This window comes from Trachurus trachurus (assembly GCF_905171665.1).
Source record: "Trachurus trachurus genome assembly, chromosome: 21".
Taxonomy (NCBI): domain Eukaryota; kingdom Metazoa; phylum Chordata; class Actinopteri; order Carangiformes; family Carangidae; genus Trachurus; species Trachurus trachurus.
This window is the reverse complement of record NC_139899.1, coordinates 32,015,448-32,043,390: the sequence shown is the minus strand read 5'-3', so window position 1 is coordinate 32,043,390 and position 27,943 is coordinate 32,015,448. Positions and strand designations below refer to the sequence as shown.

The 27,943-nt window shown below is 41.7% G+C and overlaps 2 protein-coding genes across 2 annotated transcripts in view; both read left to right on the top strand.

The window, feature by feature from the left end:
* LOC311004122 (protein NLRC3-like) overlaps positions 1–27,943 on the top strand; it is a gene marked incomplete at both ends in the record, with an annotated part of 177,378 nt that overhangs the window by 46,200 nt on the left and 103,235 nt on the right. The gene's annotated exons all lie outside the window — the stretch shown is intronic.
* Positions 416–10,121, top strand: LOC311004716 (protein NLRC3-like; the record flags this gene model as incomplete). Its single annotated transcript, XM_083996888.1, has 6 exons — positions 416–674; positions 843–2,640; positions 2,754–2,927; positions 3,016–3,189; positions 8,760–8,806; positions 9,538–10,121. 6 exons carry the CDS (start codon positions 416–418, stop codon positions 10,119–10,121), a joined length of 3,036 nt encoding a protein of 1,011 aa, XP_083853014.1.

The following is a 27,943-nucleotide window of genomic DNA, read 5'->3' as shown; positions in this document are numbered from 1 at the left end:
GTTTGAGTAACATGAACATTTGTGTTTCATTCTATAAACTACTGATAACAATTTCTCCCAAAAATTACAACTGGTCAAAATAACAAAAAAAGATGCAGTGTTTTCAGACCTCAAATAATGCAAAGAAAACAAGTTGATGTTCATTTTTAAACAGACATTTTTTAATTTAGGAAGAGTTCAGATTAATATAGATGGAATGTTAATCCTGCAGCAGCAGTAACTGTTTACTGATTTCCTGTTTTATGGTCCAAAATTTTTCTATTAAAATAAAACCAATAATGACATTTTTTGTGTTCTCTTTTTATGTGGAAAAGTACCGAAAAGTATCGAAAAACATGTTGGTACCGATACCGGTACCAAAATGTTGGTATCGTGACAACACTAGTGGATTGTCAGTCTGTCAGGTTTTAGTTTGATGCTGTCACTCATAGAGTTTCTGTTCCAGCTGCTGGAGGAGAACATGGTCACTTTTGTCAAGAACGAGCTGAAGAAGATCCACAGGGCTCTGAGTCCAGATTACCCAGAATGCTCAGGGAGTCAGAGGGAGGATGAGGAGGTGTTGGACAGTGAGGATGAAGAGCAGAGGAGGAGCAGCAGAGAGGCATTAGTGAAGATCACAGTGAACTTCCTGAGGAGGATGAAGCAGGAGGAGCTGGCTGAGCGTCTGCAGAGCAGTAAGAGGATTTCTCTAAAGATTCAACATGATGGACAAATGAGACGTTCACTGACATCAACACATGGAGGGAAACATGTTCACATAGTCATTATTTAGAAGAATTAAAATGTTATATTCTCTTATTGATCTAATTTCTTGTGTTTTCATTCTGAATATTTTGCTCCAGTTTGTGGACGTAAACTCAAATCTGCCCTGAGGAAGAAGTTCCAGTGTGTGTTTGAGGGGATCTCTAAAGCAGGAAACCAAACCCTTCTGAACCAGATCTACACAGAGCTCTACATCACAGAGGGAGGGGCTGGAGGGGTCAATGAGGAACATGAGGTCAGACAGATTGAAACAGCGTCCAGGAAACCAGACAGACCAGAAACAACCATCAGACAAGAAGACATCTTTAAAGCCCCACCTGGAAGAGACCGACCAATCAGGAGAGTGATGACAAAGGGAGTGGCTGGCATTGGGAAAACAGTCTTAACACAGAAGTTCACTCTGGACTGGGCTGAAGACAAAGACAACCAGGACATACAGTTCACATTTCCCTTCACCTTCAGAGAGCTGAATGTGCTGAAAGAGAAAAAGTTCAGCTTGGTGGAACTTGTTCATCACTTCTTCTCTGAAACCAAAGAAGCAGGAATCTGCAGCTTTGATCAGTTCCAGGTGGTCTTCATCTTTGACGGTCTGGACGAGTGTCGACTTCCTCTGGACTTCCACAACACTGAGATCCTGACTGATGTGACAGAGTCCACCTCAGTCAACGTGCTGCTGACCAACCTCATCAGGGGGAACCTGCTTCCCTCTGCTCGCCTCTGGATAACCACACGACCTGCAGCAGCCAATCAGATCCCTCCTCAGTGTGTTGACATGGTGACAGAGGTCAGAGGGTTCACTGACCCACAGAAGGAGGAGTACTTCAGGAAGAGGTTCAGAGATGAGCAGCAGGCCAGAGATATCATCTCCCACATCAAGACATCACGAAGCCTCCACATCATGTGCCACATCCCAGTCTTCTGCTGGATCACTGCTACAGTTCTGGATGAGCTGTTGAAGACCAGAGAGGGAGGAGAGCTGCCCAAGACCCTGACTGAGATGTACATCCACTTCCTGGTGGTTCATCTAAAACTGAAGAAGGTCAAGTATGATGGAGGAGCTGAGACAGATCAACACTGGAGTCCAGAGAGCAGAGAGATGATTAAGTCTCTGGGAAAACTGGCTTTTGAGCAGCTGCAGAAAGGAAACCTGATCTTCTATGAATCAGACCTGACAGAGTGTGGCATCGATATCACAGCAGCCTCAGTGTACTCAGGAGTGTTCACACAGATCTTTAAAGAGGAGAGCGGCCTGTACCAGGACAAGGTGTTCTGCTTCGTCCATCTGAGTGTTCAGGAGTTTCTGGCTGCTCTTCATGTCCATCTGACCTTCATCAACTCTGGACTCAACCTGATGTCACAACAACAAACAACCTCCAAGAAGAGGAAGAGGAGGAAGACAACAGGAGTCAAATCTGCAGAGACAAACTTCTACCAGAGTGCTGTGGACAAGGCCTTACAGAGTCCAAATGGACACCTGGACTTGTTCCTCCGCTTCCTCCTGGGTCTTTCACTGGAGACCAATCAGAATCTCCTACGAGGTCTGATGACACAGACAGGAAGTGACTCACGGTCCAATCAGAAAACAGTCCAGTACATCAATAAGAAGATTGGAGAGATTCCCTCTGCAGAGAAAAGCATCAACCTGTTCCACTGTCTGAATGAACTGAATGATCGTTCTCTAGTGGAGGAGATCCAACGGTACCTGAGCTCAGGACGTCTCTCCACAGATGAACTGTCTCCTGGTCAATGGTCGGCTCTGGTCTTCATCTTACTGTCATCAGAAGAAGATCTGGACGAGTTTGACCTGAAGAAATACTCTGCTTCAGAGGAGGCTCTTCTGAGGTTGCTGCCAGTGGTCAAACCCTCCAACAAAGCTCTGTAAGTGTAGAGAAAGTTGGATTTATTCATCATTATATAAAAACCCTTCTGTCTTTCAACAGGACAGATAATAAACTCCTTTCTTCTTTAATTCCTCATGATCATCTCTTCAGACTGAGCGGCTGTAACCTCTCAGAGAGAAGCTGTGAAGCTCTGTCCTCAGTCCTCAGCTCCCACTCCTCTAGTCTGAGACACCTGGACCTGAGTAACAACAACCTGCAGGACTCAGGAGTGAAGCTGCTGTCTGGTGGACTGGAGAGTCCACACTGTAGACTGGAGACTCTCAGGTGAGGATCCATCCAGCTGTTTATCTGATGACACTTGAACACAGTAGCAGATGTTGACAGAGGGTTCCTGTGTGTTGTGTGTGTTCAGTCTGTCAGGATGTCTGATCACAGAGGAAGGCTGTGCTTCTTTGGCCTCAGCTCTGAGCTCCAACCCCTCCCATCTGAGAGAGCTGGACCTGAGCTACAACCATCCAGGAGCCTCAGGAGTGAAGCTGCTGTCTGCTGGACTGGAGGATCCAGACTGGAGACTGGACTCTCTCAGGTATGGAGAGGCTGCTGCAGCCACACACACTGTCTGATAGAGGAGGAGGAGCTGGAACATCTTCTATGGCCCTGTTCACACCTGGTCACACCTGGTATTAACATCTGTCTCAGGTGATCCATGCATTGATGACATCAGATCCCATCACTCAGACCATATCCAGAGGTGGTGTAGGCCACAGTGAAGCTCCGCCCACTTCACTGACGTCCTCTGTCTCAGTCTGACTTGTCCCAACTAGAGCATGGCTACCCGACCCGAGCCCGACGGGTAATGGGCCGGGCCTGTTTTTTAATTAATTAAAGCTATAGTGCGTAACTTCTACGTGTCTGTAAATATCCGTTTCACCCAAGCCACTACAAGAGGAGATGATACAACGCCGATTAAGCCGTTCAGCTCCTCAAACGCCTCGCGGTATTTTTCGGTATTTGTTATTTTTGTATTTACTGTCTTGGAGCGACTTTCCCGCGCTGGCGGACAGGAAACGATCGAAACGACGTGTTTTACTCGGTTGTACCTGACAACGAGAAGGGAGGAGGGAGGAGAGCGCTCCGCAGCTGCTAGAAGCAACAGCTGTTAGCAGCCTGGTGTTAGCCACATCGTTACCAGTAAGCAGTGTTGGGGAGTAACGAATTACATGTAACGCTGTTACGTACAAAATGTACGTAATTGTAATCAGTTACATTACTGTGGGAAAATGTGTAATTAAATTACAGTTGCTTTTATACATTTCCATGATTACAGTTTTAGTTACATTTGAAAAATCATCGGAAAAACTCGGGTTTATCAAATGGTTTTTTCATGTCAACGTCCTCCTTTCAAAGCCGCAAGTTGGATACTGACACGGAAGAGCCAAATGTCTGACCCGCGATGATCCACACTGACACTGTTGCACCTCTCGTACGTAAGTGGGCAACATGAGAGACAAGGCGCGCACTGCTCTACATTCTTTCGATGTCATCCCACACTGAACACCAGCCTATACGCTGTGTAGAGAGCGCGTAAATGTGAAGATGTACCGCGCAATGGAGAAATAAAAAAGGAACATAGGCTACCGCGCGTAAACTAGATGATCCGCCGGTCGTCTGAGTAAAATATCCAAGTAAGCAAGTCAGATAATTAATGACATGGCCCGCACCAAAAGGTGGTAAAGTGACTGGACGGATGAGTTTGGTTTTATTTTACTGGACCATGCCGACGCTGAGAGGGACAGAGGGACAGCTGACTCTCTCTCTCTCTCTCTCTCTCTCTCTCTCTCTCTCCCTCTGTCTCTCTGTTTACGTATGTGACTCACTCGGTCTCCGCTGGCTCTTGTTGAGGTGAAGGGTTGTACAGATGCTGCTGTAGTATTTGTGGACATTTTGCAGATGGGTTTAAAAATTTACACTAATGGTATGGATGTCAGGCATCTGTGCGCCTCTTGCTATACTATAGGCTAATAATTGCTTGTTGCTGTGAATATCATAAGGGAACACTGGTGTGGTGCAAAGAGTGTTTGCCAGCGGTGAAGATGTATTGACATCTAAACTGTCCATGTCGAATCTGAAGAGTTACAGCTATACCCTTACCCTTATGTGTCTATAGGCCTAATGTAAAGTATACAGCTGTTCTCACAGTAAAAAGAGGTATCTTATGGAGTCTATTATTAGCTATATTGTCTTTATGTTGTCTTAAGTACTGCTGAAAGGTTAACCGTTAGGTCTGAAAGTGTGAAAATGGTTAAAAGTTGAGAGCATTCATTCAAAATTAAGAAAAGTAATTAAAATGTAATCAAATGTAATTAGTTACATTACTTTGATGAAGTAATTGAAATAGTTACACTACTATTACATTTTCAACAGGGTAACTTGTAACTGTAACCAACTACATTTCCAAAGTAATCTTCCCAACACTGCCAGTAAGTTACAAGGTGTGTAGCCCGTGTTGCTGTGTGTAACTTACTGCGGGGAGTCTGTGTGCTGTGACGAGCAGTGTGCGGCGAGTTGCGAGTGTTATAGTCCGTGAACCGTGGTCCGTGATCAGCAGCATGTGGTGTGTTGCGAGTGTTACTGTTACTGTGTGTGATGTATCATGCAGCTACAGGGGTAGCGGTGGGGAGAGGAGGGGAGGGGAGGGTTACACCGGGCCATAGGTATCGTTGTAATAACGCAGAAATCATTTAGGGGGCGACAGAAGTTACGCACTATAGCTTTAAGTGAGGTTGCTCTGGCACACATACACACACACACGGCCGTGTCCACCAAACGCTCTCTCTCTCTCTCTCTCTCTACCGAGTCGTCTCACTTCCGAGCCGCTTGACTGTTAAATGTTTGTCGTCATTGAACATAATGTGCATTTTGCATAGTAACATTTCGGGTAACGGGCCGGGTCGGGCCTGGTTTTTAACTTATTAATTCGGGCTCGGTTCGGGTCGGGTTTGAGAGTCTCGGGCTCGGGCCGGGTGCGGGCTTAAAGGGATAGTTCACCCAAAAGGGGTGTCTCGGCGTAGCAGTGCATGTCCATATAACGGTTGCAAATGGACACCAGCGGTCTTCGTCACAAAAAAACATCCAAATACCTCCATGCTGCTCGTATGTAATGTCCGTATTGTATTGAAGCCCCGAAATGCGAAATTGTCCCGAAAAAAATTAAATAAGTCTATATTTCAAGCTTGTTTTGTAGCGGAAGCTTCTTGAAGCTCCTCTTCCCGGTTCGTCAAATTTGGACGAACTGGGAAGAGGACGGACCCTGATTCGTCTAAATTTGATGAACCGGGAAGAGGAGCTTCAACGCTTCAACAAGGTAATTACCAGGTAATAAGATGTATTTACTAGGTAATAACCAGGTAATTAAATGCAATTACATTGTAATTACCAAGTATTTACTAGGTAATTAATTACAGATATTTTTCCTGACTACTACCCAATAATTTCCTGGTAGATACACAGTAATTGTATATTGTAGATTTTAAACCCGGTAGTTAAAAAATATTTACATATATGCATTTAATTACCTGGTTATTACCTAGTAAATACAACTTATTACCTGGTAATTACCTGGTAATTACCGTACTGTAAAAGGAAGCGTTACCAATTTTTTTCTGAACAATTTTGCATTTCAGGGCTTCAATACAAAACAGACATTACAGACAAGCAGCATGGAGGTATTTGGATGTTTTTTGGTGTGTGTTTTTGTGACGAAGGCAGTTGGTATCCATTTGCAACCGTTATATGGACATGCACTGCTACGCCGAGACCCCCTGTAACTCAGAGAAGCCATGGAGGACTCTGAAACATCTCCTAGCCCTTAGTCCACATGAGGGTGAGTAGATAATGAGTGAAATTTCATTTTTGGGTGAACTATCCTTTTAATTTTCAGGCCCGTGCAGCCCTCTAGTCCCAACACAGTTTATACTGAAGCCAAAATCTCAGTGTTTCAAACATGAGCTGTGTAGCTTTCATCAGTCACAGTAGGTGCGTTTCCATTGCCCCTTGAAATGCGAAAAACCTAAATATCGAAATGAAAAACACCTACATTTCGAAAAAACTCTCAAATATTGCTAAAAGGGTTTTACGCTCTCATGAGGTGGTTTTTGAGACGTATCGATACAAACGTGTATTGCAAAAGTGTAATGGAAACACTTTTTTCGCTTTTCTACACGTCACCGGCGTCAGCCAAGTTATGTGTCCATGCTGTGTTGGTTTATGTGACTTGAGGGGACGAAAAAAAGGAAAAAGAAAGCCAGGGGCAACACTGGTATTGAGACAGTTAATTGTTAATCAACTTCATAAGCTGTGTGATGTGTGTGTGAGCTACTGTGGCGGAAAGTGCCCGACGGGAGGGGGGGTCGATTTTTTTTTTCCTGGGGGGGGGGAGATTAGTCGACTAATCGCCATAAGTGACGACTACTGGTTGACCAACAAAATCTTTGGTCGGGGGCAGCCCTAGAAATAAGAGACAGAAACCAGGCGGCACCATCAGGTCTCTGTCTGGTCAGATATTGATGATCAATAATCAGCTCAGTCTCTCTGAGATCCTGGTCTTGTCCTGATGAGATGTGTTGTTGTGTTGAGGAGACAGTCAATCACAGTGTGACATCCAGATGTCCTCACTGTCCAGAGGCCTGGAGCTGTCAATCAGAAGACAGTGAGTGTAGTGAACAGTGTAATAATCAGTGTTTGTGGCTGAATGTGTGTGTGACCAAACAGCTGTTTTCAGACTGTGTGTGTGCTGACTCCAGATCAGATGAAGCCACAAAGTGGCTCCTTAATGAAAGTCTCCAGCAGCTGGAGCTTCACTTCCTGTCTGAGTCCATGTGCTCTGAGCTGAGCCTGCTTCTCTCTGCTCTACAGTTTCTCTGCTTCCTCTGGACTCTGACTTCAAGTCCAGTCAAAATGTGTGGACAGGTTTGATGGAGCTCAGGACTGGTCCTGAGGACGGCTGCTTTATTCCACATGATGTGACTGATCTCAGTGAGTCAGTGTGTTGCAGCTGATCTGTGTGAAGAGCAGAGAAGAACAGAGTCATTGATCATGAGATCCTGATCCGTCCTGTCACTGTGATCAGATGGTTTCTATTAGAGCTCCTTCATCCACTCACTGCTGCTGTGGCTCCTGTGGAAACCTGCTCACAGCCTCATTCTTCAGCTTCCTGGGGAGTTTTCTTCAGACAAACACAAGTTGTGTTCACACTCAGTGTTTCTCACTAAACTCACTGTGTGTTTCACTGAGCTCTAACAAACGTGTTGAGTGTGTTTCCTTCCTCATCAAACACTGAAACCACACTGCAAAAATTCAAAATCTTACCAAGAATATTTGTCTTATTTCTAGTCAAAATGTCATTTCTAGTCAAAATAAATCTAATTATACTTAAAATAAGACTCATCATCATTTAAAAAGTAGCTTGTTTTTAGACACTTTTTAATTTTTTCAAGCAAATTTTCCACTTTAAATAAGTAGAAAAATCTGACAGTGGAGCAAGTTTTTCTTTCTTATTACAAGCACAAAAAACTTGCTTTCACTGGCAGATTTTTCTACTTATTTCAAGTGAAAATTTGTTTGAAACAAGTGAAAATGATCTAAAAACAAGTTGATTTTAGGTGATGAGTCTTATTTAAAGTGGAAAGAGATTAGTTTTGACTAGAAATGAGACATTTTGACAAGAAATAAGACAAATATTCTTGGAAAGATTTTGAGTTTTTGCAGTGCATCCACTCTTCACAGCTGCACACTTCTTCTTTCCTGGTGCATTGTGGGATATCTGGGCTGGTCAGCTCCACCTGTTGTGTCTTCATCTTCTTTGCTGTGACGTGTGTTTGTGCAGCTTGAGAGTCAGAGAGTGAAAGTGTGTGTCTCACACTGCAGTGACATCACATGGAGAAAAGACATGATGAAGTGTTTCCTCCTCGTCTCCTCCTGCTCTGTATCATCACTAGATAAAGACTCCAGCTCCTTCTTCTCTGTGCTCAGTGTTCATCCAGACATACCAGCCTCCATGTGAACACAGTGATAAAACAGTGTGTGTGAGAGCCATGTAATGTCCATGTGTGCATGCTGACAGAGAAGGTGCTGCTCTGACCCCCCTCCTCCTTTCAGGGTGGAGCCTGCTGGAGTCCCATGGTTGACACCAGGTCTGAGGAAGTGTAAGTCTGTTTTTACTTTGATTCATGGAAACGAGGGATGCACATGTTGAACCGTTTAACCGTTAACCGATAACAAGAACTTTGACCGATTAATACGATCAGTTATTTATTTTATTAGCTCCTTGTCGTCAACTCATGGGGGCGTGTCGACACGTGTAGATTTCCACGTGCCTTCAGTCATATTTCGCGGTAAAAAGTTCCACAGGAGGACTGACAGTATGTGCAGCAGCCCCCATGAAGGAAGGTCAGACCATAAATGTAGCTACACAGACATAGATGTGCATCATCTGTAACAACGGCGTTGAAAAAAATGAAAAAAACTAAATAAAAGAGGAGGCTGATGCAGCTCTCCTGCAGCTCCACAGAGGAGCTCTGCTGCTCCTTCAGTCTGGTGTTTGGCTGCACTTTGTAACTAAAACAGTTCAACATTGGACGATCTAACCTCCATATGAGCGATCAGCTGAGACAGAGCAGAGTGGATGTGGCACTGATCAGCTGTCACAGCGCACGCCGCCAGCGTCGTAATCTTATCGGTTAACAGTTAATAATCGGTTAACGAGCGTCGGTTATCGGTCAGAATTTTTTTTCAAAATGTGCATCCCTACTGGAAACAAAGCAGCACATTCAACCATCTTCACACTGTCACATCACTGACCTCATGAGTCTTCATCAAACTGTCAATAACTGATCAATGATCAATAACTGCAGCTGTGTCTTGTTCTCTCCATCAGATTCCTGTCGACTCACAATCGACACAAACACAGTGAACACAAAGATCAAACTGTCTGACAACAACAGGAAGGCGACACATGTGGAGGAGCATCAGTCATATCCTGATCATCCAGACAGATTTGACCTTCATCATCAGCTGCTGTGTTCAACTGGTCTGACTGGTCGCTGCTACTGGGAGGTCGAGAGGAGAGGAACCGTTCATATATCAGTGAGTTACAGAGGAATCAGAAGGAAAGGAACCAGTGAAGACTGTGGGTTTGGAAAGAACGATCAGTCCTGGAGTCTGTACTGCTATGATGGTCGTTACATAGTCTATCACAATGACAGAGAGACACCTATCACCTCCTCCTCCTCCTCCTCCTCCTCCTCCTCCTCCTCCTCCTCCTCCTCCTCCTCCTCCTCCTCCTCCTCCTCCTCTGTCTCTAGAGTAGCAGTGTATGTGGACTGTCCTGCTGGCTCTCTGTCCTTCTACAGAGTCTCCTCTGACTCACTGATCCACCTCTACACCTTCAACACCACCTTCACTCAACCTCTGTATCCTGGATTCTGGATCAGGTCTGGTTCCTCAGTGTCTCTGTGTTGAGTGAACCAGAGTCTCCTCCTGTCACAGAAACCTTCTCTCTGTTGAACAGACAGTTCAGTCTCTACACGTCTGTCTCTGTCTGAACTCAGCGTCATGGTAACAGAAAAATCACTTATTATTATTCTGCTGCTGCTGACTGTTATTGTTCTGACTGTCAAAATAAATAAATAAAGGTTTCAACTGAAGTGGAAAAGTTCATTTATGTCAGTTTAGTTCAATTCAAACAGTGAAACACATGTATTATACAGATTCAAAACACACAGACTGAAATGTTTCATGTCTTTATTTCTTTTAATTGTAATTAAAACCTAAAATTCAGTAAATCAAGAAACTATAATACAGTGGAAAAGTTGACTACTGTAACCTAATGAACTCCAAACAGCTGCAAAAGTTTCCTGAGCCTTGTCTCTCAGTCTGGTTCATGACCTCCATCATATTCTACTTTATTGAGATGTATCTATGATCTTTGCAACTCTGAGGGTGTTTATTTATTATTTGTTGATTATTTGTATATGTATAAACTATTAAAGATGAATAGAGGAAATTTCATGCAGGTTGGATTCAAACCCACGGCTGCTGCAGCAAAGTCTGAGCCTGAAGATATAAAGTTAGTATCAATATCAGTGTATTATTTTAGTTTTCTACGGTTTTAAAGTGGAAAAATATGAATGAACTTCAGTTCATCAGAATCAATAATTAAACTGTCAACAAAAAGTGAACATTATAGAAACTATACACTGTACAACCATGGACTTATTCAGTCCTATAGGATTATAGGTCTCTTTGTCTTATTTAAAGCAGAAGTGAGTGATCCGGTCGTTTTCGCTAATGCTGCGTTCCAGGCAGGCTTTTGAAATCGTAAATTACAGCTTCAAGTCACAACTTATGACTTTGTAGCGTTCCAGGCAACCCACTCGTGTTTTTCCGACCTGTTTTACCGGTGAAAGTCACTATAACGGCCACTCGTAACTTCCGACCGGTGAACTCGTACCAGATCGAACTGGTACCACTTCATGGTCGGAAAAATACGAGTTTCCTTGAACGCACCATAACAGTCCTCGTCGCTACGTCGCCACATTCACGGCGTTCCTTGGCTGCACACACAGCCCTTCATGCCGTTCTCTCTCCTCATTGGATAAAAACTGTAGGATACGATAAATGTTTTCTCCTCGGCTCAGAGCAGAGCAGAGGGACTGAGAGACCCGTGTTTCAGTCCAAACACTCTATGTAAGTGATTGCTGTCGGAAGATATAACTATTTAAGACTTATATTAACACAAATATATCACTCACTTCTGCTTTAATTTTTTTTTTTTTTAAGAAATTTTGAAAGACTTTACGTATCTTTAATTTCTCTATAGCCTATAGCTTTTATGGCACAATCAGAGATGCACTTAACCGCTGCTCGCGGACGTTCGTGAACGGAGCCTTGCAGCACCCTATAATGTAATAATTTCCTGAAAATGTAATGAAATTTGCACTTCACTCAATCGAAAATGTAATAAAACCCAATAATGTAATAACTCCACCAATAATGTAATAAAATGTCCTGACTGATATTGTAATAATATTTTTACTGATAATGTAAATACATTATAACATTATTGGGAATTTATTACATTTTCAGGAACCCTCCTAAAAATGTAATACATTCCCAGTGGGTTAAATTGCAGACCTTGAGTACCGTACAGCCATGTGCACACGTGCAGATACTCAGGGACATGCAACTACATCCTGGTCTGTGGACTTACCTCCAACTTTCTCCAACTTCCCATTTCTCCGACCATGCATTTCTATATTTTTGCATCCATTAGTCCAACCTCCCATTTCTCCTATTTAAGTAACCCTAACCCTAATCATAACCATAACCATAACCGCCTCCCGCCGCCAGGAGGACGAAACTAATAATGTTTAAGATGCACAATATAAAGTCCTACCTTTAGATATACATTCAGTTTAACATCAGCAACACTTTACAGAATGATTCATTCATGTATGATCATGAATAAAGCTGTGAAAATACAGTAAGGATCAGATTCTGCGTCACCTCTCTGTGTGTAATAAGTGACATTTTACCATTATATAATAAGATAAGATAGGATGTTACTTTATTCATCCAACGATGGGGACGTTTCCCAATATTGCAGCAGCAGACACCAATGAAAGGAAGAAAAAACACAAGAAAAATGCAATATTATAAATAAATTAAAAAAGTAATGAGGTCAGATGTATTTAGATACTGATGATCAGATTGTTCACCTCTGTCCAATATATTGGCTATAATTTTGTGGACATTTTGCATCATTGTATTGTACTTTTTGTGTGTCTACATCAGTGTCTATTCAAAGTAGATAAACAAAATATGAAAACTGCCCTGACCTTACAACACTCGAGATGTTTCTGGGTCCATAAACCTGCTCAGGAGTCACAGGAGGCTTCTGTTGTCCAAGTAAAACTCAACAGAACGATTTGAAGGGTTGTACAGATATTTTTCATTTACAAAGAAAAAACAAATTAGAAAATATACATTGGACATTTGACTGGATGTTAAAGTTTCGAGTTGTTTTGGCCTTGTAAGTTAATTAATTTTTATCGGTTGTTTTGTTTTTTGTTGAGGTAATCAAGGGTGTAGGCGTTGGGCTCTCGAAAGCAAGACCCTTTTATATATATAGACACTGCCAATTTGTTGTTGTATAGGCTACTTTTGTACATCACATTTTATTTTATTGCTATTTTATTATGTATAGTTTGTTCTTTATATTTTAATATTTTATTATGTATAGTTTGTTCTTTATATTCTTACTCTTTGTAGGAGCCATGTTTTATACAAACCTTGCACCATCAGGCCACTAGGTGGCAGTATTTTCTTTGTGCCTGACCTGAACCGGATGTTGGTGGGGGGTCAGGCAGGTTACTTGAGACTGCTCATTGTGTAGCCCAGGTGTTGCTGATGAGGCAGGAGCATACAGTTTTTGACGGTGCTCAGCGATGATTTAAGTTTGATTGTTTTCTGTTTATGTTATATATAATACGTGGCTTCACCCAGAAATAAAAGGAACAAGATTGTTTCAAACGCAAAGAAGTTTCCGTTGGTTCATGCTCGAGTACCAGTCTAAACAACTACTATCAGCAACCAGTAGTGGCTACAGGACAAGCCCCTACATTAGGTCAAAAACTGCTTCGTTTGGAGGAAGCAAACCCGGACTCGTTGCATTGTGAGTTAGCGAGCCGGTGAAGTGAACGCCGCGTTAAGATGGACATTTAAACTCACCTGTCCCTCGGCTACTGGAGCCATCGGGACACCGTGTGTCGCTTGGGCGTTGGAGCCGCCAGGAGGCGAACCGGTGTTGTGGCCCAACTGGTTTCAATTTAACTGGTTCCCGTACTGAACAGCTGCAGCTGTTTTGCGCTCCCTCAGCAGATTCGTCACAAATTCACAAACATACACAACATATTACCAGCGAGTTTCAAGCCGCAGTTCACATCTAGGCTACTGCAGTGAATATGCTGCTGTGAGTGAGCACTAACAGTTACGTACCAGCCACATGAAAAAAAAATAAAGTGGAGAAAAAATAATCTTCACATATTTGCGTGGGTCGGGACTCGATCTCGCTTCAGCAAAAACAGTTACACCACAAACCACCTGTCTAGCTCTGTGAGCCACTCAAGCTCACAGGTGACAGCCGTTTCACTGCATATCAGTCAATTACATCAGCACAGGTAACGCTTTGACTCGAGCTGATCTGAAACAACTGGTTACCATTGAAAATACACAGACAATGCCTCGGTGTTTATTGTTCTCTTTCCTCCAGTCTAATCAACATATTCAGCGCTCCACTCCACTCCGCACAACACTACACACTATGACAAAGCCTGTTGTGTTGAGAAAGTGATTAAATAACTCGGAAATACTGTCAAAATACGCAAAACAATATGTAAACAAAAGCGAAACACTTGAGCCACTGCATGTGTAGGCTACATGGTTGAAAAGTACTACTTGCATTTAATCACATTACTGTATTGCAAATGTTTTGTGTACTTACATTTCTTTACACTTCTCTACAGATCTTATAAAACGCACAACGTATTTATTGGCGCGCATTAAAAGAAATGTTCATTTGAAGTCGCCGTGGTTCGCGGAAGAGATGTTACCTCTGAGTCTACCTGTTTCTGCGTTGTAGGTATGATGCGTTCAAGGGAACAGGGCAGCGTCGGACGTGAGTCGATTGTTGGAAATGTATTTATAGAATGGTCTGATGCTTTAGATTTTGTGTGCCGACATATTTTATCATTGCCCTTTGTAAAGGTATACATTTTAATTAAAACTAGTTTGACATTCACAGAAAAAACTGACATCTATGACAGAAAAGCATTCTGGACTAATGTTCAAATAGAGATTGATAATTTTCTTGCCATTTAGATCGCCATGGACCCAAAACTGTTTAGTTTGTCAGTTTTTTCTGTGAATGCAAATACAGCAGCATATTCGCTGCAGTAGCCTAGATGTGAACTGCGGCTTGAAACTCGCTGGTAATATGTTGTGTATGTTTGTGAATTTGTGACGAATCTGCTGAGGGAGCGCAAAACAGCTGCAGCTGTTCAGTACGGGAACCAGTTAAATTGAAACCAGTTGGGCCACAACACCGGCATCGGAGCGGAGCGGGCTGCTGGAGCGGCCGGGACACCGCGTGTCGGAGCGGCAACTGGAGCCGCCGAGAGGCGCAGTGGGCTTGGAGCTGCATCGCAGCGGGGCTACTGGAGCCACCGCGACAGCGCGTCGGACATCTGGACGTCAGGTCATCAATGCCGGCCAACGCACCATTGGGGTATGTGGTTCAGCGCTGATCTTTAGTAATGGCCATAGTAAATAGTGTGTGCACACATAACGGCAATATGCGTAAATCCAATGCATTGGTAGCGGACTCTCAACTGCCTTGAATAAACTTTGCGCGTCAGGGCGTGTGTTTTGTGTTGACACAAACTACTGATTTTGCGTGCTAATATATAAAGCATTGACTTTCGGCCAACATGGCAGAAGAGGAGAAACCAGACAGACATTCTGGGAGTGTGATTGACTTTGATGTGGGTGGGGAGGTGAAAACCCAAACTGAAACAAGGGAAAAGCGTGAAGTGAAATTAACAGCCAAAGCCTTATTAGAAAAAATTGGTAATTTAGAAAAAGAAAGAAAGGCTAAAATAAATAAACTGTCCAAACTAAAACAAACCATTGTTGTGTTGATGGGTGACAAACATGTGAATGAGGTTATTGAAACATATGCCTTCCTGGACCCAGGGAGCACAAGCACCTTCTGCTCTGAAAATCTCCTTCATAGGTTGAACACCCGAGGACGAAAGGCCAGGATTCATCTTCGTACCATGGGTCAGGAGAAAACAGTAGCAAGTTCCATTGTTAAAGGCCTGGAGATTGCAGACTTAACTGGCAAACATTTCTATCAGCTTCCCAGTGTGTTTGCTCAAAGGGAGATGCCTGTCACCACGGACAACATCATCAGTGAAGAGGAGCTGACAAAATGGCCCTATCTTAAAGAGCTTAAATCCCTCACATAAATTCTGAAGTTGATCTGTTAATTGGTGCTAACGCATCCAAGCTGATAGAACCATGGGAGGTGGTTAATAGTCGGGGTAAAGGGCCCTACGCCATTAGAACCTTACTGGGGTGGGTAATAAATGGTTCAGTACACGGGTATAGTGATAGTGGTTACCCTTCAGTTCATGCCAACAGAACTGTGGTTGACAGAATAGAGGAGCTGTTGACTAGCCAATACAACTACGACTTCATTGAAAAATCCTTTACAGAACAAGAGGGAATGTCAAGAGAGGAAAAGAAGTTTGCAGAAATAATGGAGGACTCGGCTCGGCTTGAGGACGGACACTACAGGTTACAACTACCTTTCAGAGGGAAAGACGTCTCAATGCCAAACAACCTCACCATTGCTCTGCAGCCTGTCCGTGGTCTAAGGAGGAAACTTCAAGGAAATGCAGACTTTCAAGAGGAGTATACCGACTTTATTACAGATGTAATAAACAATGGTTACGCTAAACAAGTGCATCAGTCCATCCCAGAGGAGCTCAGATCCAAAACCCTGTGGAGATACAGCCCAACAGCTTTAAATCCCGCTGACGCTTCTCCTGGATTAAAGGCAAAGAGCCTTTGGAAACAAGGATGGATGAAAAGCCCTCAGTTTCCATGGGATCCTGGAAAAAAGTGGTCAAAATCACTTATGGACTTCAATATGACTGCTTACGACCCAGAAGTAAAAGGGAACCTCAGGGTCAATGCAACAGTTGTCAGCACCAATCCCACTTTGGGTAATGCATTTGGGTAATGCATCATATGCATATTATGCATATTCATATAATTTTAAGTTTATTCATATGTGTATGGCTCCTTTCATGTATGTTTATGTTTGTAATTGCTTAGTGTTCTGCCAGGCGCAATTAGGGGCTGGCGTGTAGGAGCCATGTTTTATACAAACCTTGCACCATCAGGCCACTAGGTGGCAGTATTTTCTTTGTGCCTGACCTGAACCGGATGTTGGTGGGGGGTCAGGCAGGTTACTTGAGATTGCTCATTGTGTAGCCCAGGTGTTGCTGATGAGGCAGGAGCAAACAGTTTTTGACGGTGCTCAGCGGTGATTTAAGTTTGATTGTTTTCTGTTTATGTTATATATAATACGTGGCTTCACCAAGAAATAAAAGGAACATGATTGTTTCAAACGCAAAGAAGTTTCCGTTGGTTCATGCTCGAGTACCAGTCTAAACAATACTATCAGCAACCAGTAGTGGCTACAGGACAAGCCCCTACAATGTTTATCAGTTGTTTTTCTCTAGTTTTTAAGTTCGGAGCAAGTTCTGCAGGCTACTTTGTGTTGCAGATGTCGGCGTTACAGAGACTAACGAGTGTCATTCTGTATGTTTAGGCGTGAGCCAAAAAGGATGACAACATTTTGTGTATGAATTGTCGCCCGCAGGTTTGTGGTTTTATTTTTATTTTTTTACAGTTTTAAATGTAGCAAATGCTGTGTGTCTTTGTTTTGCCACAGGATGGCGCTCCCCATTCATTCAATACACACCCCATGTTTTACAGACAGTTTATGTTTTTGTAATTTCCTTTGAAAGTATTAGAGAAAAATGTGTAACAGACAGAAATGATTACAATGGCTGAGGGCGAGAGCCAAAAAGACGGATGACGACATTTTGTGTATGAACTGTCGACCGCAGGTTGGAGTAAAATAAAGCTGTAAATCCTTGTCCTTCTCCTTGTGCCGAGTCGACCCACCATGGTTACACTGGTCATGTGACCACGTGCAGTCGGAAGCTCCTATTTGTGTCATAAACACAGGAATATCACCTCTTGACTTGCTTGAAGTAAATAAACTTCTGGGTGCATGTTTTATAGCCATCTGACGCCGTCTGTGGCTTTGAGGGATGTTAACAGCCTAAGCAGCAGAATTTCAATCTGCTCCCATTCATCGCTGCCGTGGCGATGCGGGGACAGACACAACTACCGCAAAACAGGAGCAATTTTTTTTTTTAAGTATATTTTTTGGCGTTTTTGCCTTTATTTGATAGCACACAGTATAGATAGACAGTAAAGGGGGAGGCAGAGAGAGGGGGAATGACATGCAGGAAAGGTCTGCCCGACGCGGGATTCGAACCGGGGACGCCTGTGTTGAGGACTGTAGCCTCGACATGGGGCGGCCGCCTTAACCACTGCGCCACGCACCGCCCCAAAACAGGAGCAATTAACCTGAAAATTTTCACATTCCTTCTTTTAGACCTAAAATGCTAGGAAAATACAGCCACAAGTTGAATTTGCTCAGAACTGTCCTTTAAACGGAGTCAAACGTCGCTAGTGGCTACATTTGAAATGCAGTCATGTGACAGAACCTCTGTTGGAAGTGTCTCCATCAAAACATCAACAAACAGATCACATGTTGGATCGATAAGAATCCCCCAATCCCCCATTGTGGCCACTCTATACACGGAAATGGTAGAACACAAGGCCCTAAACTCTTACAAAGGAACGCCTCCAAGCCATTGGTTCAGGTATGTGGATGGCACATGGGTGAAGATCAAAACCCAAGATGTACAGCCTTTCACTGAACACATCAACTCAGTGGACAAAAACATCAAATTCACTAGAGAAGATGTCAAAGAGAACCGTTTTTGGACTGTGACGTTTGTTATGTCCCTGCTAATTGTCTATGCAAACACTGCTAACACAGAGCAACACTGACACACTTATTGCTGTTTTAACCACTTCTTCTGGTCTTTCTTTTTTACACACAACTCAACCAGTTACATAGCGCAAGCACCACCTACAGGCGACTATTCACATAGCGCAAACATAGTCTCATAGATAACATTTCCTCCCCACTACTATATGTTGTCAATAAACACAAAATATATTTTTCTTTAACACAACATAAGATATGCTCTTTTTTCTTTTTCTTTGCTTAGCTCCACAATCATGAAACTTTTTTTTTTACTTCAAATAACATGGGAGTTATTCAACTTGTTAATTGTATGTTGAAAACAATATTTCTCAGAACTCAACATTACATCTTTATCTGAACTATGCAATGTATTCACTCATTACGATAACGAACTGGAGGTTTAGTGATTTTATGTGGTTTTATGTGGTGAAGCCAAAGACACATTTCCACACTGTGGACAATAAAGGAAAGACTAAGATAAAAACGTTTATAATACTTACCTCTAATCCAGACAGTAGCATATAACTGTGGAGAACAGTGAAAAACAGACTGAAGTCTACACAATGATCAATGATAGAACTGTTAGCAGACCAACTGTGTGAATATGTATGTCAACATAAAGAGGTCAGAACATGGCTCTCGTACTAATTTCATCTGACGAGTTGTAGTCCGTTATACAATATTCACCTGTTAGTAAAAATGGAAACAGTTTCAACTAAACACTGATTCCTGATTATGATTAAAACAAATGAAGCACAACATCAGTGACTGTAGGTTTAACACGTCTGACTTTACTGAACATTATCTTTGTTGTTTGACAGTGTTGTCACTGATGTAAATTCATGGTTCAAAGCCCCATGTGGTTCCTGTAAAAGTCTCATTACTCATCCATTTAATCCACTATCATAGCATTCATGAACACGCAGCATCAAATCCAGAACGCCGTTGGCTCAGCCCAGAGGCATGATGGGAGTTCCACTACTGCCATATTCAGTGGGCCACATAACACGGAGGTCACCCCGAAAGTCAGCAGCTTTTTCAGTGAATGTGACGGACGAGCAGCTCTGATAGTTGTAATAAAAACTCTTCTAATCTCTGACATGCACGCTGCTCTGCAACAGACTCTACTGTGCATCATTAATAGTAGTGAATAGTGAACTCACCTCTCTCTGCTGCTCTATTGGCTCCTTACATCCTTTCCTCGGCAGATCAAACGTCCTGTCGTCACAGCAATATATGATACTAGTCGTAGTGTTTGATTGAAGATGATTGGCTGGCTCCTACCTTAACCCATAAGCTTCTCCTGTAACTACTATACTCATGTAGTCTGTAGGTTACAGTTATTATGGTTATTCAACAGTGGACTGACTGTGTTCCCAGTCATGTTGCTCAGACTAGAGCCAGAAACCACTGAACTCTGAAACACAGTGAAGTGAGCCTGCAGTCCAGCCTGGTCATGTGACCTTCTACCTGAACACACCACTTTCATGAGTGTTCATTCATGTTCATGCCCTGACCCCTTGTGGTTGTTAGTTAGTACCACGTTACATTGATAATAATATGAACAGGTGAGTGTTAAATGTTCACTGTTTCAGGTCTGAATCTCATCACATAATACATCATTTATTATCATTTAAAAACATCATTATAAACCAAAGACTAGAAATGAAGTCATGTGTCAATTTGTTTTTTGTTTCTTGACTAAATGAAAAATGTATCTCTAATAAACATAAGTCTGTGATTTACTTTCAAACCAAAAGAGAATAAGATATTTTTGATGCCACAACCAAGCGATGAAATTCAATTGCAAATGCGGCCTCTTTGTTTTGTTTTTCTTTTAAAATCTTTTTATAATTATTTATTATGAAACCAGAAACGATATTCATATGGGTGTATCTGATTTTTAATTCTAAACCAAAGACTAGAAACAAAATCATTTGGTCAATTTGGTTTTTGTTTCTTAACAGAAATAAAGAAAATCCAAAAAAAGAAGAAGAAGAAAAAAAAAAAGAATCTTTATAATTATTCCTTTCATTTCATTTCATTTTTTATTGAACCTTTATTTATTCAGGTACTCTCATTAAGATATGGTGTCTCATTTGCATTCTCATTTGACTGAGACAGTAGCTCAGTGCACACACAGGTAGAGGACATCAAGAGTGAAAAAATCGAAATAAAAGAAACTGTCAAACACCAAAGATGGACCATTTGAAAGTTTTAGTTTTTTCTATTCTGATGCCAAAAGGTTTTTTCCATTTTCATTTTGAAACAGCAGATTTACAGGTTTTTTCCTTTATAAAAATAACAAATATGAATTATCTGATGATACCCAGACCATTTCAGTCTTAGAAACCCATCAGCTGTGTAGCCGACCATCTTGGTAACTTAATAAACTTAATACTAATAGATGAATACTGTATCAGTGTTGGTGGATGTGACTGTCTCTGTGGCATACAGAGCCATCAGTGGGTTAATATACCTACATTATTAGTATTATTTACATGTTTAATATGATTTACATTCAGTACATCTCATGTTTAGAGTGTGGTTATAATTTAGTTATATTTTTCTTGTGTTCAGACAATTGAAATCAAGAGTGATGTTACCTGCTTGACAGTTTCGACTGTGACTCCAGTCTTCCTCAGAAGCGTCATCCGACGTGTTACTGACGTGTCATTTATCAGCTGGTCGGTACGGCGGACCTGTCAGAGTCCGCCGTACCGACCGCGCCCCCTCCGCCCTGGGTGGTCTCTGGAGCACGGAATCCCAGGTGTGCGAGAGAGTGTACGCCCCCTCGTCCCGGTTGATGGTGTCCCTCGCCCGCTTCCTGATCTCTATGGCCTCTTTTTTACAGCGTTTGAATTTGTTTGTTTCTGATGTGATGATTTTGCCTTTGTCCCATTCCATGATGTGATTATTTCTTCTGCAGTGGTCTGTGATTGCTGATTTTAGGTTTTCCTGTTCTGCTTTTTCTTTTTGTGTCCGTGTGTACCGACCAGCTGATAAATGACACGTCAGTAACACGTCGGATGACGCTTCTGAGGAAGACTGGAGTCACAGTCGAAACTGTCAAGCAGGTAACATCACTCTTGATTTCAATTGTCTGAACACAAGAAAAATATAACTAATATATTTGAGAAGACAAAATGAACATAATTAATCTAATAATGTGGTTATAATTGTCTGTGTGTTTATGGTGAGAAAAGAGTGGTTTATTGTTTGAAAAATGTAATGTTATCTAGCAGTATGCAGTGTCTAACTCCGACCAGCAGAGGGCGCGTTCGCTACACGGTGTGTTCAGGAACAAGGAAGTCGCGCGTGAATACGTTCAGTGACTGAGAACACACACTTGAGTCTGAAGTTTCCGTATGTGTGTGTGGCGAACTGTGATGATAAAATACATAGTTTTGCTCTTTGCAGGTAAGAATGGAGAGTTAGAATTGTGTAACGAGTGGGTGAATGTGTTTTGTGCTGGTTTATTATCCCGTTCGGACGTTATGTGCTATTGTTTATGGACGTTACTCAGCCAAAGTACCGTACGGAAAACGGCTAGCCTGTAGTTAGCACTGGTTGAGTAGTTACCGCGAGCAACAGGAAAACTATGAGCCGGTCTAAAGAGCCCGGACTGCTCGCGGAGTTCATAGATAAATAAATAAATAGGTTAAAATAGATATACATGATACATAAGTTGATTAATTTGACAATGTTTAGACATGATTGATACGGTGTGTTTGCTAAATAAGTTGATATATTGAATGTACATGATGAAACTGGTCTGGAATAGTGATACAACAGTCACATGATCTGTTGTTTTGATGTTGCTACAGATGTTCATGATTTTTCTGTTAGAATATCGAATATGTTCAGTGAATGAGAACACACACTTGAGTCTAAAGTTTCCGTATGTGTGTGTGGCGAACTGTGATGATAAAATACATATTTTTGCTCTTTGCAGAACAAAATAAAAGACATTCAAATTAAATGTGTAGTGGAGGGCAGCTTCACTCTGCACCACGCTACATCTCTGACCTTTGTGTAGAGTCTGTGTGAACGCTGCCTGAATCCCTGTAGATCAGCTGTGACACATGGGAAGATGTGCTGGCTGATGAATCCAGGTGGACAGCATGTGATGTAGCAGCAGCTGTGATGAGCCTCTGTCATGAGCCTTCATGGAGCTCACAGGTCGTCAGCATCGATGAAGGAGAAGCTGTTAGTGAAGAAAACTCCAGTCAGACCATGGTGAAGCACACTGATGTTTCCACAAGCTGACCTCCTGCTTTTAACAGCAATTTAATGGACTTTTCTTTAAACACTGTAAAAGCTACAGGACAGATAAGTTCATGCCCTGACCCCTTGTGGTTGTTAGGTGGCACTGCGTTACACTGATGATAATATGAACAGGTGAGTGTTAAATGTTCACTGTTTCAGGTCTCATCAGATAATCCATCATTTATTATAATTTAAAAACACAAGTGTGTGATTTATTTCAAAACTAGAAGAAAATATGACACCATTGATGTCACAATCAAGAAATTAATAAACAATTAAAAATGGTGCCTTTTTGGTTTTTGGAAATTCCTGTTATTGTTATTTTATTTTGAAATCAGAAACCAAATTCATGTAGATGTATCTGGTTTTTAATTCTAAACCAAAGACTAGAGACAAAATTATGTGATCAATGTGTTTTTTGTTCTAAAAGAGTTTGAAGTTTTGCTGATTAAACCTCTCGTTTTTGATTTGGCAGAGACAGGAAGAACTCCAGCAGAACCGCGGCTCCACAGCAAAGTGGTTTTCAACAATGAAGCAAAACGTTATCTATTAAACACTGATCTGCTAAATCCGAATAAGCACAGAATGACTGATGAGTTTATCAATACAATGAGCCTATATCCAAAAACCACAGGACCCAGCAGAATCACAGCCCATTGTGCCGCCTTAATGGGATAGTTCACCCAAAATTCAAATTTCATTCATTATCTACTCACCCTCATGTCGACTAAGGGCTGGGAGAAGTTTCAGAGTCCTCCATTGAGAAATTGTTCTGAAAAAAATTAAATAAGTCTATATTTTAAGCTTGTTTGTAGCGGAAGCTCCCAGTGTTGCTCTGCTGGAATCTCGCGCGATTTGTGGAGCCGTGAACTAGGGATGGAGTGATTTTCGATCGGATCGTCTATCAGCGATCGAAGGGGACGATCGTGATTTTTTTTTCAAATGGCGATCTTTAAGGTGATCTTTAATTAATTTACTGCCATAAGATGTTAAAGAAATAATCTCTAGAACCTGCGCTCTACTGTGTATTTGAAAAATGTTTCGTGGAGCAACATGTCTGCATACAGAGCCTTTGGATCTGTGCAACAGAGGAGTGAATATTAAACACACACACACTGTTGCATCTTTTTTTTTTCTTCTCACTTTTTTTCGGAGGTGCATGCCGCGGACACAGGCTGTGCGGGGGGCGGGTCATTAAAAACACTGATGAAGTCCAGAGTGTGTTATCAAGGGTGCGCTGATGTTGACGGGAAAGCCGGCGGAGGTGTGATGGAACCGGGTGAGACGGCGGCTGGGCGCATCAGCAGAGCGGGGTTGAAGCAGAGAGCAGAGCGGGGAGAGTGAAGGCGGCGGCGGCTGCTGCACGCGCTGCACTGTGACTCTCCTCCTCACGAGCTCCACACTGACAAGCTACCGGCAACACAGCGCCTCTGTCTGCCCTTTCAAAGTAAAAAAGCCCGCTGTCTGACGTTTAATTGCGGCGGGATGGGTTGTGAGAGTAGATGCGGTGGGGCGGGTCAAAATACTTCATAGATGCGGGACCGGCGGGTTGGAAAAAAAAACGGACCCACGCGTCATGCATGCGGCTTGTCTGTGTGTGTGGACGACAATAACGGAGAGTGAGGGCTATGCGGAGATGAATGAACGGAACTATATAGCAAGTTTTTTTTTTTTTTTTTTTTTTTTTAAAGCTGACGTAATTGCACCCCCCCCCGTGAACTGTGAACTGGGTGTCAATGCAAATCACGCGAGATTTGGATGGACCAGGAAGAGCAGTGCTGGGAACTTCCACTAGAAATAAGCTTAAAACATAGACTTTTTTTTTTTTTTTTTCGGAACAATTTCTCATGTCGGGGCTTCAATACAAGAGGGACATTACAGACGAGCAGTGTGGAGGTATTTGGATGTTTTTTGGTGTCTTTTTGGACGAAGAAAAGTGGTGTCCATTCATAACCATTATATGGACAAATACTGCTGCATGGAGCCCCGATGTAACTCAGAGAAGCCACGGAGGACTCTGACAATTCTCCCAGCCCTTAGTCCACATGAGGGTGAGTAGATAATGAGTGAAATTTGAATTTTGGGTGACCTATCCCTTTAACGGACCACATATTGACCAATGACACAGAAAACAAGCCAGTGAGTGGACTATGAATCTCTGAGCTCAGTGAGCACCTACCAGTTGTTACAGTTGATGGCAGCGTAGCGGTTCAGTGCTTTCTCATGCGTCGTCGTGTAGTTTCACAGAGGACAAGGACCGTCACTGTCAGACTCCCATCAGACTTTATTTACATCTGCTAATGAAAAGAGGAGAAATAATCTCTGCATCAGGCTTCACAGTCACAGCTCAGGATAACACACACACACACACACACACACACACACTGGAACAAAATAAACTTCACAACACACTCTGCCTGTTCAACAGTCACGCTGCTAGGATTAGCCACAAGCTAACACGAAGCTATCAAAGTTAGTGAAAAGCTTTTCCGTATCAATGAACTTGTCATGTCTCTCACTCAGCATCATCACAGAACATCAGCAGTTGTTGTCTGGAGCAGATCTTCACATGTATGATCAATAAAGTCACCTTTAACCCTCAAATAGAAAGTTATATTAACGGAGCTCAGTACAAGTCAACCTACCACGACACTCCGACAGCAGACTGTTGCCTAGAAACGGGTCAACCCGCCAAGTCTGCAGGGGCTCGTTAGTTAGTGTGGTGTTTCAAAATAAGAGCTTCTAACTCATAGATCACAATACATAAATAAATAATAAATAAATAAAGGAGTGAACGACTTCATATTGTAACAGGCAGATAAATAATAATAATAAACTAAGTGTAGTGCAGCTTCCATAATAACAGAATTACAGTTAGTGGAATTACTAACTCCTTAACTCTGTTACAGCAGCAAGTACAAGACAAAGCAGCCAGATAAATAAATAAAACACATTACAGCAGAGTGAGGACAGAGGAAAGCATCAATGTGTTTAGGAATGACTTGTAAACAGTTTATAATGAAAACGATATTGACAATGTAAATGGAACATTTTAAGAATATTCACATCATTATTAAACAAAAAGTGTCCAGTGAACCAACAAAGCAGCAAACTAAAGTAGCCTCTATAGATGGACCATGGATCATGAAGGGATTAGGAAACGCCTGTCAAAAGACAAATACACTCTACAGAGAATTTATTAAACAAAGAACTAAAGAGGCAGAAAATAAATGTAAGTATCAGAATAAGTGAACCAATACTATAAAGCTCTGTAGAAAAGAAAACTATAGAACAATATTGAATAACCCCCAAAACAACACTAAAGGAATGTGGGATATTTAAAATGTTATTATCAAAAATGTCTCAACACAATGAAGTTCCCCTCAGTATTTCATTCAGAGTGTCACAGGATATGAAGCTATATGGACCAGGAAAGACTGGGCTCGTAATAGGAGGGTTAGGTGAGTGATAAACACAATGAGGAAATGAAGCCACAAGCTACTATGGAGTTAACATAATTATGCTTTATGAAAAATAAAGATAAAATGAAAATTCAGCACAATAACTGACTTCATGTTCCACAGTTTCTTTCTTTTTGTTCTTCACAAATGACAAATCAAATTGTTCTCTATCACATATGGGAAATGTCCACATGAGAAAAATAATAATAACAAGAATGAGTTTTAATTAATGTTGTTTTAAAGTCTTTGTGGAACAGAAACAGGACTGTTACTACATAGTCATAACACTATTCTCTTTATGGCCATACTCACATCACATAATCACACAATTAAACACACTAGTGCTGTAATACAATAGTGACTAAAGGAAAACATTTTATTAACTGTACAGGTTTTAGTTCTATAGCCTATCAAATGGAATATTTATTTTTACACATCTTAAAACAACCATAAATTATTTTAGCTTCTTTTTTGCCATGAAATGTGAGGATTTTAGCTGTTGTGCATAAATTACAATACTTTTTGTTTGACTTTTAACCATGAAATATGATTCATTTTGTTTAATCTCTTTTCAACCATTAAACAAATCCTTTAAGTTATCAACTGTGAAACAGTAAAAACACAAATCAAACACTTTGCTTTTGCTCGTAATGAACATATTTAGCAGGTTCTGCGTCTATAATGCACATTATCAGTGCAAGCAATACACACACACCAACAAAATACAGTTCAGCATCCACACAATATATCATAGCTCATAACAGGTTATCAATGCCTTAAATCTTCCTTTAATGCACAAACAATAGTAACTGTAGGTCATGTTCATGTTTCTGTGGGGACGATAAGAGCTTTCTACTGCCTAAAATAAATGAATGTTGAGGTAAACAAACAATATTATTATATCATATATTCATATAATTAGAGCCAATCATCTACTGGGTTACAGTAACATTAAAAAGGACAACATGGATGATGTGGTTCACAGCTTTAATCAATGTTTTGTAAGAAAACGTGGCAGAAAAACTCCCTGATCCATTTCCATGTGAGGACTGCAATGATGTGACCATTACCCAGAATCCTGTGCCTTTCCTCCTTTGCTCTGTGATGCAGGTGCAGGTTTATGACAGTAGGGGGCGCTGACGTCACATGAGGCAGAATCTCACCTGAACCTGTTGAACTACACGACACAAAGCTCTGACGTCAGGACGTTGTCGCTCTGCAGCAGCTCAGAAACGGTCAAAATGGCCGCCAGCTGTTTGTCACTGTGAACTGTTGATTATCACAGTTACACAACAAACACATGAGTGTCACATTAAGATTATATTAAACCACTGTGTGTGTGTTTGTCAGATACTTCAGGTGAGGTCAGCAACACCTTCTCACTCACCTGTGACCTCACCTGGTCATTCATAGTGAGTGTTAGCGTCATTAAAATAGGAGCAAGGCAAGGCAAGGCATCTTTATTTATATAGCGCATTTCATACCAAGGCAACTCAATGTGCTTTACATAAAGACAAAACATTTAGAAAAAAAAGAGAAGCATGAACACAGAATAAAAACAAACAAACACTAAAAACAGAGTTAAAAGCAACAGTAAAACTGTAAAAGAAAAGAAAATAGATAAAGTTTTAAGTTCTCAGCTATAAGCATGTGAAAAGAGGAATGTTTTTAACCTGCTTCTGCTGGTAGTTTGTTCCAGTTGTGAGCAGCATAACAGCTAAATGCTGCTTCACCATGTCTGGTCTGAACTCTGAGCTCCACTATCTGACCTGAGTCAGTAGATCTCAGAGCTCTACTGGGTTTATACTCTACTAACATGTCATTCATGAGCAGTCAAACCTCAAACGGTGGAA